Source organism: Sebastes umbrosus, chromosome 16 (assembly GCF_015220745.1).
Source record: "Sebastes umbrosus isolate fSebUmb1 chromosome 16, fSebUmb1.pri, whole genome shotgun sequence".
Lineage (NCBI taxonomy): Eukaryota > Metazoa > Chordata > Actinopteri > Perciformes > Sebastidae > Sebastes > Sebastes umbrosus.
In genome coordinates this window covers 11,489,178-11,504,372 of record NC_051284.1, presented here as the reverse complement: position 1 = coordinate 11,504,372, position 15,195 = coordinate 11,489,178, and the positions used below count along the sequence as shown (strand labels likewise).

General features: G+C 38.8%; 3 protein-coding genes across 6 annotated transcripts in view; all 3 read right to left on the bottom strand.

Annotated features, from left to right (window-relative positions):
• Positions 1-223, bottom strand: part of col12a1a (collagen, type XII, alpha 1a) — a 64,756-nt gene extending 64,533 nt beyond the window's left edge. For 2 of the 4 annotated variants that reach the window (XM_037746414.1, XM_037746415.1), the window contains exon 1: positions 24-222. The gene's annotated coding sequence lies outside the window, so the exon portion shown is untranslated. Of the gene's footprint in view, positions 1-23 lie in introns of all 4 variants that reach the window. The other 2 variants (XM_037746416.1, XM_037746417.1) reach the window with 2 other exon arrangements.
• A 1,444-nt stretch (positions 224-1,667) lies between these two features.
• Positions 1,668-6,053, bottom strand: LOC119475036 (cytochrome c oxidase subunit 7A2, mitochondrial). Its single transcript, XM_037747486.1, has 4 exons — positions 5,946-6,053; positions 3,075-3,164; positions 2,170-2,254; positions 1,668-1,918 (listed from the first exon to the last, which is right to left on the bottom strand). Exons 1-4 carry the CDS (start codon positions 5,961-5,963, stop codon positions 1,863-1,865), a joined length of 249 nt encoding a protein of 82 aa, XP_037603414.1. The 5' UTR covers positions 5,964-6,053; the 3' UTR covers positions 1,668-1,862.
• Positions 6,054-6,217: 164 nt separating this feature from the next.
• On the bottom strand, positions 6,218-12,790 carry tmem30aa (transmembrane protein 30Aa). Its single transcript, XM_037746157.1, has 7 exons — positions 12,318-12,790; positions 10,323-10,442; positions 9,632-9,739; positions 9,450-9,540; positions 9,132-9,275; positions 8,836-9,045; positions 6,218-7,415 (listed from the first exon to the last, which is right to left on the bottom strand). The coding sequence occupies exons 1-7, from the start codon at positions 12,573-12,575 to the stop codon at positions 7,222-7,224; spliced, it is 1,125 nt and encodes a 374-aa protein (XP_037602085.1). The 5' UTR covers positions 12,576-12,790; the 3' UTR covers positions 6,218-7,221.
• Between the last annotated feature and the right edge of the window lie 2,405 nt (positions 12,791-15,195).

Genomic DNA, 15,195 nt, shown 5'->3' with positions numbered 1-15,195 from the left:
CAAAAAAAAGTTAGTGAACTCACCTATTCAACCCCCCCAAATAATGGACCGAGCAGCTATGAGAGCAGTCTGCTTGATGCCTCCTCCTCTGGAAAGTAAAGTGAAACTTTCAGGAGCTGCGGCTGCTGGACCTCTCTCTGCTCTCTCCTCTCTCTGGCTACTGAAGCTCCGCCAGCAGATGTCCAAGAAGGAAAAGCCTCTCTCCAAGTGGGAAGAATCTTTCCACCATCGGCTACTTAATAGGGGGGCAGATCCCAAATCTCAGTTTACCATCATATGGGGCATCTTACGAAAGCTCTCTCTCTGCCTGTCACTTGATGCATGTCCCCTGCTGAGAAACGATCCACTGTTTGGAAATTACATTTTTTTTCCTGCATTCTTTTGGTCTGGGTGATTTAATTAAGTTTCCAGTGCCAGTGTGACATCACATTCCCAGCAGGGTAACACTGACAGGGTGGGGAGAGAGGGGGTTTAATGCGCAACAGGCAACCTTATCCTTTTTATTTACTCAGAGGGAATGACGGAAATAAAAGTGCATTTTTGTCGCTTTGTAAGTGGCTATATTGATATCATAACGTGGTTATTTCTCATAAAAAAAACATAAACGAGTGTTATAATGTTAGGCCATATATTTTTCATAGGTTTATTAATAATGGAAATCAATGGAAAATGAAGTTTTGTTGGGAAAAGTGAAGTATTTCAGACCTGCTGATTTACTGGCTGCCACAATGAGAGCGCTTGTGACTGATTGGTTTGTGGCGCCCTCTAGTGTTCAAACTAAAGACCTACACTAGATACAAGTTTGGATCTGGTGAAGGAAATCCAATCTAGTCTGATTAAAATGCAGTCTCCTGCTAAACTCAATTTCTGGGTTAAGATTAAAGAGGATCTATAATGCTTATTTTTCAGATTCATATTGTATTTTGGTTTTCTACTAGAACATGATTACATGTTTAAAAAACACTTTACTTTTCTCATCCCGGCTGTGCTGCACCTCTTTTTTTAACCCTCTGTCTGAGGCCCTGTTCAGACCTGGCATTAACATGCGTCCTGAGTGATCGGATCACAAGCGGACAGCCTTTAAATATATCTGTTCACACCTGGCATTAGAATGCGTCTCCACATGCGTCTTTAGGGGCCTCTTGTGATCAGATCTCACTTCGCTGCTCTATATGCAAATTAACACGTAGTAAACACATGGCTAATGCAGCAGCAGACGTCGCAACGTAATATTTACATGGATGTCAGTAGTATTATCCTACATATTCATGAATTTGGGTACATTTGATTCAAATCAAAATAGATGTTATTGTACCTGCGGTGCCCGGGGGACCTCTGTGCCGCTGCCGGCTACACTGCGTTTGCCAGGCAACAGCGGGGTAGAGAGCTTCAGAGAGCCTGGGAGGAGAGAGAGAGCGAACAAAAACACCAACACATCTCTGACAGTATGATAACACATTCGCGTACACACTGTTAAAATAATGTGGCCCAGACCATCTCTGAATGTGATGTGAGCGATCGGATCTCAATGTGTCCTCAATGCGTCTTGAGTGCGTTCACATCTGTACTTGGACCTGTCCACGTGTGATTGGATCACTGAGGACGCATGTTAATACCAGGTCTGAACAAGGCCTGAAAGTTTTAAAAACTGACACAATTTCACAAAATGTAGGTTTATATTTTTATTATTATTTGCAGCTCATTCTTTTTTTTTTACAATCAATTATTATTTCAAACATGAAACATACTAATTGGATAAATAATTCCCCAGATTACAAATCTGAGCAACACGGAGTTGAATTACATACAGCATGTGCATGATTGTTTCATCAGGTAAATAAATCCAATCATGTTTCACTTCACTATGGCTTCTTGGGCATCGCAGCGCTAAAGAGCTCATACACGACACACCCAGCCCCTGTGGAGAGACCAGACGAGTGTATTACAGATGTGACGGAGATACAACACAAGATAATAATCCTGACTTGAAACAACTCTTCGTGACGCATAGTGAAATAACAGTAATTTGTCTTTCAAAGTCAGTTACAGTAATAACATTTGGGGTCAGGTCGCTGGCATGAGATGCGTTTTTATACAAAAAAGGGCAGACTGAGACATGTGGAGTGAGTCTCTGACTCATCAAAACTCAGACAAAATGCTGACACATACCGAACACAGTGAGAGCCATTGTGGCTCTGTAGAGCACAGCGTCCTTCGACCCGCCCTTCAGATGGATAGGCATACCGTTATCCTCCTGTTCAAAGAGCGGAGAATGAAGCCACATAGTAAGTAAAAAAAAAGAGACAGCCCTATACTTCAAATGTATGTGATGGGACTTTTAGCTTCATGTGTTTCTGTTTCTATGGTAATCACATTTTTGTAGAGCCCATCTCTGGTTAACCATAGCAATCAAGTGGTGGCGTACTGTACACTATGCAACGAAGCGGTGCTTGCTCTAGGATTTAGAAGCAAGGGTAGGCCATTTGTCAAATATGGCTAAAGTTATTTCTAGCGCTATGCATGGATCAGCAAAGCCTGCCACATTGGAACGTTGATTTTGCAATGGATTTTTAATTAGCAGCTAGCAAGCATCATTAGTATAACTCCAGCCCCAGCTACAGGCGAAGGTCACTTAAACATTGTAGGGGGGAAAAACCCACTGGTACTTATCTGTCAGGCTACAAACAGGATAAAATTAGATTCTGTCTCCAGAACCTGGGAATAAAGTAGACACTTTAACATTATCATTATCAGTATAAACATATCTACTTATTCGTCTCACTTTAAACACTGACAAATGAAGCTTACAAATCACAAGTTTTAAAGTATGACCTAACCAAATTGGCTAGGTGTAAGTTACATTAAGATTGTGATTTCAACTTACACCACTGAAAACTGACTCAGATATGTCATTCAAAATGTCAGAAAGAAAGTTCTTTATAACACTAGACTACTCCTGTGGCTTACAGGAGTCACATCAGCATCTGAAACACTGTTACAAAGATCAGATGGCATATTGAAGTGATCACATGTTTACAGATGTCATCCTAGTCCTCAAAAAGGATCAACCCTACCTGAAACAGCTTTTGTTTCTCCTTCACAGAGTTATCAATCTGTCTGCGGGCGGTGCTGGTAATGGTCCGCCTGGAAAGCTGCCGAAGTCCCTGTTGATACAAACACTTGTGTTGGGGAAGCTCCTTTGAAAGCATAGCTTTACAAGCTATCAATTACGTCACACCAGAAGAAGTTGAACTACAGTAAAGCTACCGGGGGGGAGAAATCTAGTTTAGTTAACTAAAGCTACTTAGAAACAGTAATTCAAACTAGTTAGTAAAAAATTAGCAAATTGATTATGTACATGTGATATGAAATTATAACAAAATATAATACAAAAAGTCACATGCCAGCAAAAAATAACACTCAATAGAGTTTACTTCAAAGGGTGCCCACTTGTTCATATAATACCCTGTTAAAAAAAATAACAGTGGATAATGGTGTAAACATCTAACACGTGAAATGACACACAGTGTCATTAAGTGACACAAAGTTAGCATAGTTTTACACTTCAGGAAGCTGACTTCAACTAGTGATGATGGAAATTGCCATTTCTGTTAGGGCTGCACAATTAATCGAAATGTTATCGAAATTGCAAAATAGCCTACTAGTGCAATTTTCAAATCGCAGGTCAAATGTGTGTCAAAATAATCATTTTAAATTAAATAATGTCCTCTGGCCTGCAAATTATATTCTACAGACTTTAAGAAAACGTCTTTGTTTGGTACAGATCATCGCAAAAATCACACCATAATCTAATATTGTTTTAATGAAAATGAGAATAATTATGTAAAATGATCATTCCCTCTAATATTGCAAATCAAATCCCAATTTCTGTCAAAATAATATAATGTATTTTCCAAAATCCTGCAGCCCTAGTTTCTGTAGCACTGAACCACTTTGAAGCGAAGTGTGCTAAAAATAGTTCAGCTGTTTCAAAGCGTTTTTATTTGTGTTTGATTGGTGACATCTGCTGGCCAACCATCTGTATTGCATTTGTAATGAAAGGATTAAATGCAAGACAGTGAGAAGTCAAAGCAGAGGTCAACTCACTGCTGTCATCTTTGATTATGTAGTTCAATGAAGGTGGTGCTAAATATAGAAACAACCAATGCATGTATGTCTTAATTATTCTTCTTAAATTATTTGATGACAGTTCTTGGTTTTTGGCGAAACTTAAATCATAGCAAAACGTGGGTGGATGGATGGTAATCCCGATGAAAATAGCTTGTCTACCTTGGCCTAACGTTAGCTAACTTACTTCTATTCAATTCTACCTAACTTTAATTCGAACTGACCTTACCTGCAACCTCAAACTCCTCACTTTTTCATCAAAACTCTGGTGTCTTGCCTGTCTCCTCAACACTGTGGGAGGGCTTCTGACAGATTCACTAGTGATGGGAATTCAGGCTCTTTTTAGTGGAGTCCCGTCACTTCACAAGACACGGGAAACCTCTGTCGGTCTGGAGGAGCTGCGGCAGTTATTTCTGCACAAACGTCCCCTGTGCATTCACTAGATATTCTCAGAGCTAAACTAACTCTTCTGCAGTGTGGAGTGAGCGCGCGTTCACGTCTAGAGGTGGAGCGAGAACGCGCATGTATGAGTGACTGTACGTGTCCACAGGCTCCGTGCTTTCCACGCTCCCCATTCATTGTCTATGCAAGCAGCCGCGCAATGTATTCTGGTAGCGTGGCGTCGCGATTCGAGAGACTAGGCGTCACGACACCCGCTCCTTATTTGCATAAAGTTGATGTCCTGGCTACTTTATGCAAATCACGGGTGTCCGACGCGACTTGCCGCCTCTCGAAACTCCCGATAATCTTTTAAACTAAACGTTGTCGATCCAAAATAAAGACAGATTCAGCAACTGCATGGGTTATTTCTCGCCTCAAATGTTTTCAGAAACACATTTCAGTGAACTATTTACGTGAAATAAGAGAAGAAAGTTTCCAAACGAGCCTCCATACTGGTTCCGGTTTGAAAGCTGGGAGCAGCAGCCAACGGCGGGAAAGCGTTCGTCCAATCAGGAGCCGAGTGCCTTGATTCAGGACAGCACACCAAGCGTCCAATGTTGGGAAGCGTCGCGTCCCCTCGCGATAAAAAACACCCCTGTGGATACGTACCATGAAGGCAAGCAGGCAGCGGAGCAGAGACCCGGCCACACGCGAGCGCGCATGTGATCCTGACCCGGTACATTTATACGCTTAAAAAATTACAAACAGTCCTTTTAAGTAAAAAAAAATTTTAAAAAACGGCTCTCGGACGGGAGCCGGCTCTTATCGTTCACTCAAAAGAGTCGGCTCTTTGTACCGGCTCTTATCGGTCACTTAAAAGAGCCGGCTCTTTGTACCGGCTCGTTCGCAACAACACATCACTAAGATTCACATGCAGAAATCTGTAGCAGGTTGACAAGCAGCACGTCCCTGATACATGTCATGTCCGCAGTGTAAAGTGTTGAGTTGAAGCGAGCAAATCGATAGGCTACACCTGCTAAAGGTCGATACCCGGTCGACTATTTAGCTTGTAGCTTTAACAACTTCACCCTCCTGACATGCTTTAATAATGCTCGACTTATGCTCAACCGATCACGTGACTTCAGCGCTGGAGTCCAGCTGTCAAAAAGGCTCAACTGTGTTAAAGTGAAAAACACGCAATAACAACATCATATAATATGTATTCCTTAAATTAAATAACGCAACTTCATATTATGATTTGTTCTCAACTGCTAGCGAGATGGCTATAAGTGAAGTTATTTATCTATAGGCACCGTTAACATTACATATCAGGAACTAATCTAGCATTAGTTAGATTACAGCATAACAACCCACTATAAACACGTTCATGACAAAAACTGGAAGTCTTAATGGTTAATATAGTAGGTCTCTCTTACCATAAGATGTCTGTACATTTTGGCAGTCGTCTGTTAATGTCAAGCTCAGAGGTAACCTGAAGGCACAGCACAAGGACAGACTTCCCACAATGCCTTGGTGCGACCTGTTACATCCGGTCACGTTACTGTGTTATTTAATAATTTCAATAATTCTGATCATATTAATAATGTATAATAATATTAAATAAATAAGAGACAAAAAAAAGTAGTGTTACGGTAAAAGTTATGTCTGTGATAGTGATAAATGCAATAAAATCACAAACTTGCACCGATACATTCACCAAGTTGTTTAATTGGACCCTACAAACCTTATAAAAACCTATAAATTTCAAATTTAAACAATTTTTACTCAATTTACTAAATCAAGAGAACGCAATATTGTAACAGAAGATGAAGTGAAACACGGGGGGGGGTGGTGGTGGGGAGACGAACAAATGTGACACTTTTAAAGTGCATATCATTTGGTCAACGTGGAAGAAGAACGCAAGATAATCTAATCTAATCTCAGGCCAAACTGTAAAATCAATATGTAAAATAATTGTGCTCTAATCAGCCTGAGACACTGCCCAGAGTTTCAGAATTACAAACGCTGGATATATATAGTGGTATAGGATAACGTTTCCAATTTTAAAAAGATGCCTTATGACTGGCCTCTTTATACAACTTGTCAGAGCAGAGGGTAAATAACCACACTTGTGGTACTACTAGTCGTGAGTGTTCTATGCCTCTCCGAGGATAAAATACTTCTTGTTGAACATCAGTGCTTGCGCTTACCATAATCAACGGCACACAAGCAATGATTTTCCCATCCTATATTCAAGGTAATCTCGAAAAACCACAGAGGTATGTCACTGAAATATAATGCTACATTCATCAGCAGGACATATTACAGTACATAATATGGACAAAAACTTGCATTAAAATACATACATCCTTCAGTAATTAAGCCATTCGCAAAGCCCTGCTAAAATAAAACAGATCTCTCGATAATGTATAGATAAATAGAAGATAAATACATTTTTTCTGAAGACAGGAAATGACATTCTCAGCAGCTGACTTGAAGCTATATGCACAGAGACACAGACTCTAGCATCTTTCTTTTGCCTTAGTCGCCTTTCACAAAAACACAGCTTTTGATGAGACACGTAAGACAATGCTGTCTTTACACAAACACACAACGATTACAGAGACCAATGTATTCACGCTAAAGTCAACAAGCAGTCCCTTCAGGGTCACCCATGCATGCATAGACAGGAAAACGTGACACGAGAACAGCTTAGTTTGGAATATCTGCACTGTTGTTGCGGGTGTCATATTTATGGTGGATGATGAGCAGAACCACGCCCAGGAAGAAGCAGATGGAGCCCACGGTGATGTAGGCGATGCCGAGGAAAGGGTTCTTCCCTCCCATCCAGGAGATGGTGCTCAGGATCATCCGCTTGCGACCGTCAAAGCTGAGCACAGGGTAATCTGATGGTCACATGGTTAAAGGAAAAACGAGTGGAGGTTCTGGCTTCATAGTTTTTAAATCACAGCTTGCACAGAATCATTCATTTTGACAATTTTTTAAAATATAATCATATCATATCACCATATGAATCCACTGAAAGTCAATAAGCAATTAATTGAATCGCAAAATCATTGGTTAGGTATTCTCTTTGCTTTTAAATGGTCAACAATGTCACATGACTAAATGTGGTACACACATTTTTAGTTTAGCTATTTCAGTATAAGTATGTTTATTTGTTGGTTTTAGGAACTTGCAGGATGCATCTGCACATGACTCGCAAGCTTCTGCACCGGGGGGTCTCTTTCCACAAAACTGGTTTACTGAGATACCCGGATAACTTTGCTGAGTAAAAACCCAGATCCCTCTTCTAATCCAGAAATATGCTGATATAAAATTACCTGTTTTCAGTTTTGGTACTCAGCATAACTCAGTACAGAAGTTTCTTCAAAAAAGGCCCTGGCAACTAGATTCAGCACAGTACTCACAGTATTTGACGGCAAGCTGAAAACAACCTAAATTCAATTTGTTCAAATATTTACTTTTTGTTGTTTGGGTGTTTTGTTATTCTCCAAGTTAAGAATTTGTGAATTTACTGCAACTATACGCAATATAAGGATGCGTTCACAAGCTAACATTTAGTTTGTTTTAATCAACTTCTGGTGAGGTTCATTTGGGCGGTTGTGAACGCAGTTATTGTACTCTGGTAAGGACCAAAACAACCGGTCCGAGACCGCTTGCTAGAGGTGGTCTCAGACCGTTTCAAAGCGATCCAAAACGCAGGCTGCTTTTGCGGGCATTTGCTGAGATGGACACAGGTAAACAACAGGTTAACATGAGTGTGAGAGGACTGATCTGGACTTATGCAGAACTTAGTCCAATGTTTACTTGACATCCGGGCCGTAGAGATCATACAGAATATGCTAAATAAAGTCCACAAAAGTAGTGACATTTATAAAGTCATTCGAGATGAGCTGGAGGAGAGGAGATTCGTGCGCGCAGTAGATCAGTACCGAGTCAAAGTGAAAACACATAACAGGCCTATATCAAAGTCTGCAATTCCCAAAAGAGAAGTGGCAGCTCTCGAGACGAAAAAGATAAATTCGCTCCTTCGTACACGCCCCTCTGCAACATAATTTTTTTCTTTGGTCAAACAAAACAAAGGTATCAATTTCACTCTGATTCAGACTAGCCAAACAGAGTATGACCTGTGAAAGCGCCCTAAGATGATCTAAGAATAGTGTTTACATAATAATCTTCCCCTATGAAGCTTTATATAAGCTTTATATTTTAAATAAAAACCATACTAGCCAACCCGACACACTAAGGCTAGCTCTAGTTTTGATTGTGCAGTAGAGTTTCTGGCTGTAATTCAAAGGATACTGTAAGTGATGTCCAAGACGTATTTGCCACTGGGTAGAGTGGGGGTCGTGCTAGCCTTCTTCTGGATGATGCGATAGAGCTTGCGAAAGGTGGGCAACGCAGCCGTGCGCATCCACACGATGAAGTCCTCGTTGATAAAGCCGTTGTTCTCGGGGTCTGATGGGTCCAACTCGAACACCGGCTTCCTCCAGTTCACCGGCTTAGATGTGCCTGAGAAAGACAAAAAACAAGTTAGTCAGCGAAAACTTCAGTTGTTTCTGAGCTTCAAAAGATCCTGTGCAGTTTGCTAAAATGACCTTGGAAAGCTACAGTGAGGTTGGTGTTTCCACCGGGGTTCCTGAATTTCACATGCTTGTCTGTCCACCACGCGATTCCCTTCTTTACCAGAGGAATTGCATTTCTGGTGCCGTTGGAATCAATGTGATACAGCTCCAGAGTGTCTGAAACAAACAAACAAACATCACATTCAGTGTTGTTCCATTAAATAAGTGCAGCTAATGAGCTAAACCGCAAACTGATCATGAACTGATCAGAGTAGAAGACTTTAGTTAAACACATGAGTAGCACTAATCCTTACACTGAGGAGAAGAATGTGGTCACCATGTCTCACTTACCATTGAAAAGGCTGTTAGCTATGGCCCCACATGGAGCAATGGGCTGTTGTCCTTCACCTGTACGATACGGTTCACATTCCTTGCTGGGGCTCTGTAAAAAGCAGCCAGCGTTTAAATTTATGCAAAAGGCATTTATTGAAATAGCTGCGTGTTACATCGGTACAACATTTCCAAGATTATACCATTAAAGCAGACCGGTCACCATTCAGCTGGCTGTCATCCCTGGACTTCACATAGCGTCTGTGGTTCTGATAGAAGTTGGATAAGCCGTAGTACATAAAGACATTGCTCTGCGGGGGAGGAGAGATCATATTATAGACAGAGTGTGTTAGTAAAAGCTAGGAAGTACTTCAGTAAGTTGGCACTTGAGAGTGATTCTTTGGATCATCAGTTCACCATACACAGACTTAATTTGTTAAGATAATTTTAACGAAAGGTTCACACGTATCAAACATAGGTTTATTTATATTCTCAGATCAGATAGGTGTCATTTTACCCCAGTTTGATTATTTTAGATGCATTAAATTATAATTATAATCCAAATCTAGGCTGTACTTAGTGACACTGGTTTGTCTTATCCGGAAACTGTTGAGATGAAAAAGCAACTGTCTGAGAGCTTTTATAAGTAATCAATATAACCCTTCTGGTGGTTGCTGGACTGCATATTTTGAAGACTAGAATAATCAATGATAATGATATGCTCCAAACAAACCTTGAGTGTGCCTTTCTTTGGACTTAAAAATAGATCTTAATGGACACTTAGTGTCAGGAGGGCAGTTTCTATCTTTTATTGCCCTTCAAGCAACACTATCGGTTTTGGAGCTGAAGGTATGTATTATTCATTGGGTCTGCATACTGCAAGCTGGCGCTCACCTCAAATGGCTGCTCCAATGTGAAGGCCACAGAGCAGAAACACGGCGTTGTGCTGTTCCAGCTGAAGTTCTTGGCACAGTTATAGCATGGATTTTCAACCTTTACACCGGTGTAATCAACCTGAAAAGGAGGAACAGATTAGATTAAAACAAAGCAGAATTGAACATATTAAGTAGCTAAAAATAGATACTAATTCATACTGTTCCATATCCATTTACACTGAGTATCTAGTTGATTCAGTACAAGTAGATACAACTAATTCAGTCAATAAATTCCACTTTTATGAAGGTTACAATATTCAGTTTTTGTTTCCGACGCAGCTTATAGATCATTTTGGAGGTTGTAAGTATTTATAATATGTTTGTTACCCTATTGATACAAGGGTGTTGCACTAATAATATGTTGTCTAGCCTCATTAATATTGGGTGTTATTGCTTAGAGGTGTGTCTAACATTTCGATATAAATATGTGGACAAAATACTAGAAACACTTCTTGTTATAATGCAAAACAACTCAACAAGCACCACTAACTGCAGCCTCCAAATAACCATAAAGTTCACTTAACACCTTTTAAAAACAGTTTCCTCAAAACTAAACAATATCACCTTTTACATTACAGAGCTGTAATATTATACTGTGTTAGTTTGAGCTAGTTAGCTGCTGGCTAACCTACTTAATAAACTGACAATTGAGTATATAGGGCAATTTCAATATGTCAAAGGCTAACAGTATTGAAAAAAAGTAAACTATTAAGTTTCACTTTGTGTTCTTGCTTGTCGTAACACAACAGGTTAAAGGTCAATAGGTTTAAAGTAAAACCCTAAATCAGGGGTCAGCAACCTTTACTGTCAAAAGAGACATTTTAGGCAAAATAAAGATAAAGAAATCTGTCTGGTGCCACAAAACATTTGAGCATTGTGATGAAGGTAACACAGTTTATAGTCTAAGTATGTAGTATATAAGTCTAATGCAGTGAGGGCCAAAGAGACAATGTACTACGGAGTGTTAGGGCCACATTGAGGGAATAAAGAGATGAGATTTCCAGAATAAAGTCAGAATATTACGAGAAAAAAGTTGTAATATTATGAGAATAAAGTCGTAACTACAAGAAAAAAAGTCGCAATATTATAAGAATAAAGTCCTAATATTACGAGAAAAATGTCAGAAGTTTACAAGAATAAAGTCATAACTTTACGAGAATAAAAGGAAATAACACGTAAAATTACTACTTTATATTATTACTTTATTCTCATAATACTATGACTTTTTTTCTTGTAAACCTATAACTTTATTCTCGTAATAATATGACTTTATTCTCGTAATAATATGACTTTATTCTCATAATATTTTGACTTTATTCTCATAATAATATGACTTTATTCTCATAATATTTTGACTTTATTCTCATAATAATATGACTTTACTCTCATAATAATATGACTTTATTCTCATAATATTATGACTTTATTCTCATAATAATATGACTTTATTCTCATAATATTATGACTTTATTCTCATAATATTATGACTTTATTCTCATAATATTATGACTTTATTCTCATAATAATATGACTTTATTCTCATAATAATATGACTTTATTCTCATAATATTATGACTTTATTCTCATAATATTATGACTTTATTCTCATAATAATATGACTTTATTCTCGTAATAATATGACTTTATTCTCATAATAATATGACTTTATTCTCGTAATAATATGACTTTATTCTCATAATATTACGACTTTATTCTCATAATAATATGACTTTATTCTCATAATATTACGACTTTTATTCTCGTAAAGTAATGAGAATAAAGTCATAATATTGCGAGAATAAAAGTACAAAAATACCATGAATCCACAGGGAGCCACTGGAGAGGAGCTAAAGAGCCTCAGGTTGCTCAGAGAGCCCTGGACTATAGTCAGAGGTGTCTCTATAAAGTTAGCCGGCTAGTGAACAGACATTAGCAGACATCTCTCTCGCCGTACCTCGAACTCTTTGATGTTGTTGGAGGTGACATACAGGCCGATGCCGATGGGGATGAAGATGAGCCCGATAACGAAGAAAGCGGGCAGCACGGTTCCTGCCGTCAGGATGGGCTGCCAGGCCGGTAGTCTCTGCTGTTTGAAGGCGGTGTTGTCCGGCTTCTTACTCTTCACCACCCCTCCTGCGCCTCCTCCGTGGTTCGCGGCGCCGGAGTGGATCCCGTCCTCTTCCTTATTAGCGTTGTAGCTGGACGCCATCATGGCTGCAATCCGCTGCTGGCAACAACAATACTACTGTAAACGAGTTGCTCCTAGTTAATCCCACACGGTAAAACACGACGCAATATGTTAAGGCAAAGGGTCAAACTGTCTAAGGAGAGAAATGTACCGTCTATCTACTCCAACTAGCTCCTCATAGTAGAGTGACTTTCTCTGTTTAGTTAATCTCACCAAGAGGAAGAAGCAGGAAGTGTCTGAGCCAATAGGATGATCATACTAGTGATGTGTAGGTCACGAACGAGCTGGTTCATTGAGCCGGCTCTTTTAAGTGACCGATAAGAGCCGGCTCCCGTCCGAGAGCCGTTTTTTTTTTCTTTCTTTAATTAATTCAAGGCAGAATGATAGGATGATCTTATCCGTAGTGATGTTACGTGCTGTGCTGAGGCTTTGGAGAGTGTGTCGAGTAATCCAGGAAGTTTTCCGCGATGCATGCATCAAGGCTTGTATCGTTTTAGACCAATGACGTCATTGGTGACGTCCAAAGCCTCGCTGCCTGGCCACATCGCGTGACTTGTTCAGGAAGTGGTTCAGATCTTCACTGGTTAAACCAATGCCACTTTCCAGAAGTGACACAGAACACTAATATTACCCCTCCTGCCATTATTATATTATATTACACTACACTTCAATACAATTATTGACCAAAGGATTGGTTTACACACATAAGATGCATTACCCACAAAACAATTACAGTTTATTACACATGTATGTTATATACTCATAATATACTCACAAGAAAATAGACATTATATTATATATTATATAGATATAAATGGATTACATAGTAATATATATTTTTTTCATTGTTTATAGTCATTCCCAACAGCCTTTACTGACGCAAAATACAGTATATCACAGATCACATGGTTAAGATCATATCTGCCTGTTTTACACTCTTTGGCCACCAGGTGGTTTCATGTGCACATGAAGCCTCGTGAAATGAACCCTTTTCCGAACCAATTTGCTGGAAAGCTTCAATGCTTCATGAAGCTTCAGCTCGCCATCACTAGGTCCATGCACTGATTGTGACTGAATGTTGTGTTAATGACGTCCGTGAGACCAATCAGGTGATGACAGACAAGGATCATACCATCAAGCAGGGAGGGGCGGGGAAATTATGGTGTTCTGGAAATTATAAGGTTTAGGATAATTATATTGAATAATTTAAGAGATATATGTGCACACATACTAATCATAGGTCAAAACAGCGCTAAATTTGGCTGAATTATAAAAGGCAGAAGTGGTGAAACGAAAAGAGCCGTTTGGGAGCTGAAAAAGCCGGCTCTTCTTGGTGAGCTGAGCCAAATGATCTGGCTCACTAAAAAGAGCCTGAATTCCCATCACTAGTTGATACGTAGCAGTTACGTCACCACATAAAATAAAGACGCCCCTTTCTCACATTGTAGTGATTATAGTTGTTGTACAAATATTTGTGACAAATGTGAAGATGTGTGTTGGTGACACAATTTTAAAATTGAATTCCTAGTATGGAAGCAACATAGGCTATGTATTTTGAATTTATAAGCAATTTAATACCCAGTTTAGACATTTTAATCACCACTGATAGTGTTCAAATCTTACTTTGAGAACCATCTGCCTATCTGAATTTATTTTGTTTGAATTAACATGTTCACAAATTCAGACAGAAAAATCAATAGTCCATTTTTCAACTGATATTCAATCCAAGTTCATTCAGGCACCAAAATTTAACATAAAAATTCTAAATTTCGGCTACTAAGGATGCAGGCAATTGATCATGAATAGAATTGATCGGACCTTTGTCATAGAGTCCAAGACAAATAATTTAAAATGAGAGACTGGAAACTGAATAAAAAATAAATAAAATAAAAAATCTAGTTGTTTAATTTTGTACAATTGTAATTACCCTGTGGAAACTTCAAAGAGGGGAATTTAAAACACGTGAATTAGGAATGATGGTTTTCAAAGAAAAAAATAAATATATAATAATATAAATGCTATAAATTCAGTGGCATTTAAATACAACTGCATTTGAGTCTCCTTAATTACCAATAAAATGCTAAAACTGTTTTAATTTTGTCTGCTACATTTATTTATATATTTGTTTTTGTACTGATAATTTAATTATAGTTCTCTGTAAAGCACTTTGGTCAACATCTGTTGTTTCAATGTGCTCTAAATACTTGACTTCAATATAAGATTATTGTGGCCTTTCTTTGCTTCCATATACAAACATAATAGTTTCACTTTATCAAAAATGATATGGAAATTTGGTAGAGATCACAAATATAAATTAATACATTGTGCTTTTGCTCCAATAGACTTGAAATAACAAAGTGAAAAAAACTGGAGCAATTCCTTTGGTCTGGATGTATAGGCACTGCCTAGATGATTGAAAGAGTACTGACTATGTAATGCTGTAAAAGCCTGACCTACTATAAGTACACACATGAAACAGTCCCATGATGCAACATATCTGGCCAGTTTGCAAAGCTGAACACAATTCACTCTCTGTCTTTGCTGCATATTTGTTTCTTATTTTCCTATAAATAAGCATGTCACACTACCCTTTGAAAACACATTTATTTAAAACCCTTTACAGTACAAATCCTTTACAGAAAAA

What these genes read in the sequence shown, in the direction of transcription:
- LOC119475036 (XM_037747486.1), bottom strand. An exon ending in AGAAACAAAAGCTGTTTCAG is followed by an intron (nt 2,255 to 3,074) that starts GTAGGGTTGATC and finishes CTCTTTGAACAG; the next exon opens with GAGGATAACGGTATGCCTAT. An exon ending in AATGGCTCTCACTGTGTTCG is followed by an intron (nt 1,919 to 2,169) that starts GTATGTGTCAGC and finishes GTCTCTCCACAG; the next exon opens with GGGCTGGGTGTGTCGTGTAT.
- tmem30aa (XM_037746157.1), bottom strand. Translation starts at nt 12,575, where the DNA reads ATGATGGCGTCCAGCTACAACGCTAATAAGGAAGAGGACGGGATCCAC. An exon ending in CATTGGAGCAGCCATTTGAG is followed by an intron (nt 9,740 to 10,322) that starts GTGAGCGCCAGC and finishes CCTCCCCCGCAG; the next exon opens with AGCAATGTCTTTATGTACTA. An exon ending in CGTCTTGGACATCACTTACA is followed by an intron (nt 7,416 to 8,835) that starts GTATCCTTTGAA and finishes TGTGACCATCAG; the next exon opens with ATTACCCTGTGCTCAGCTTT.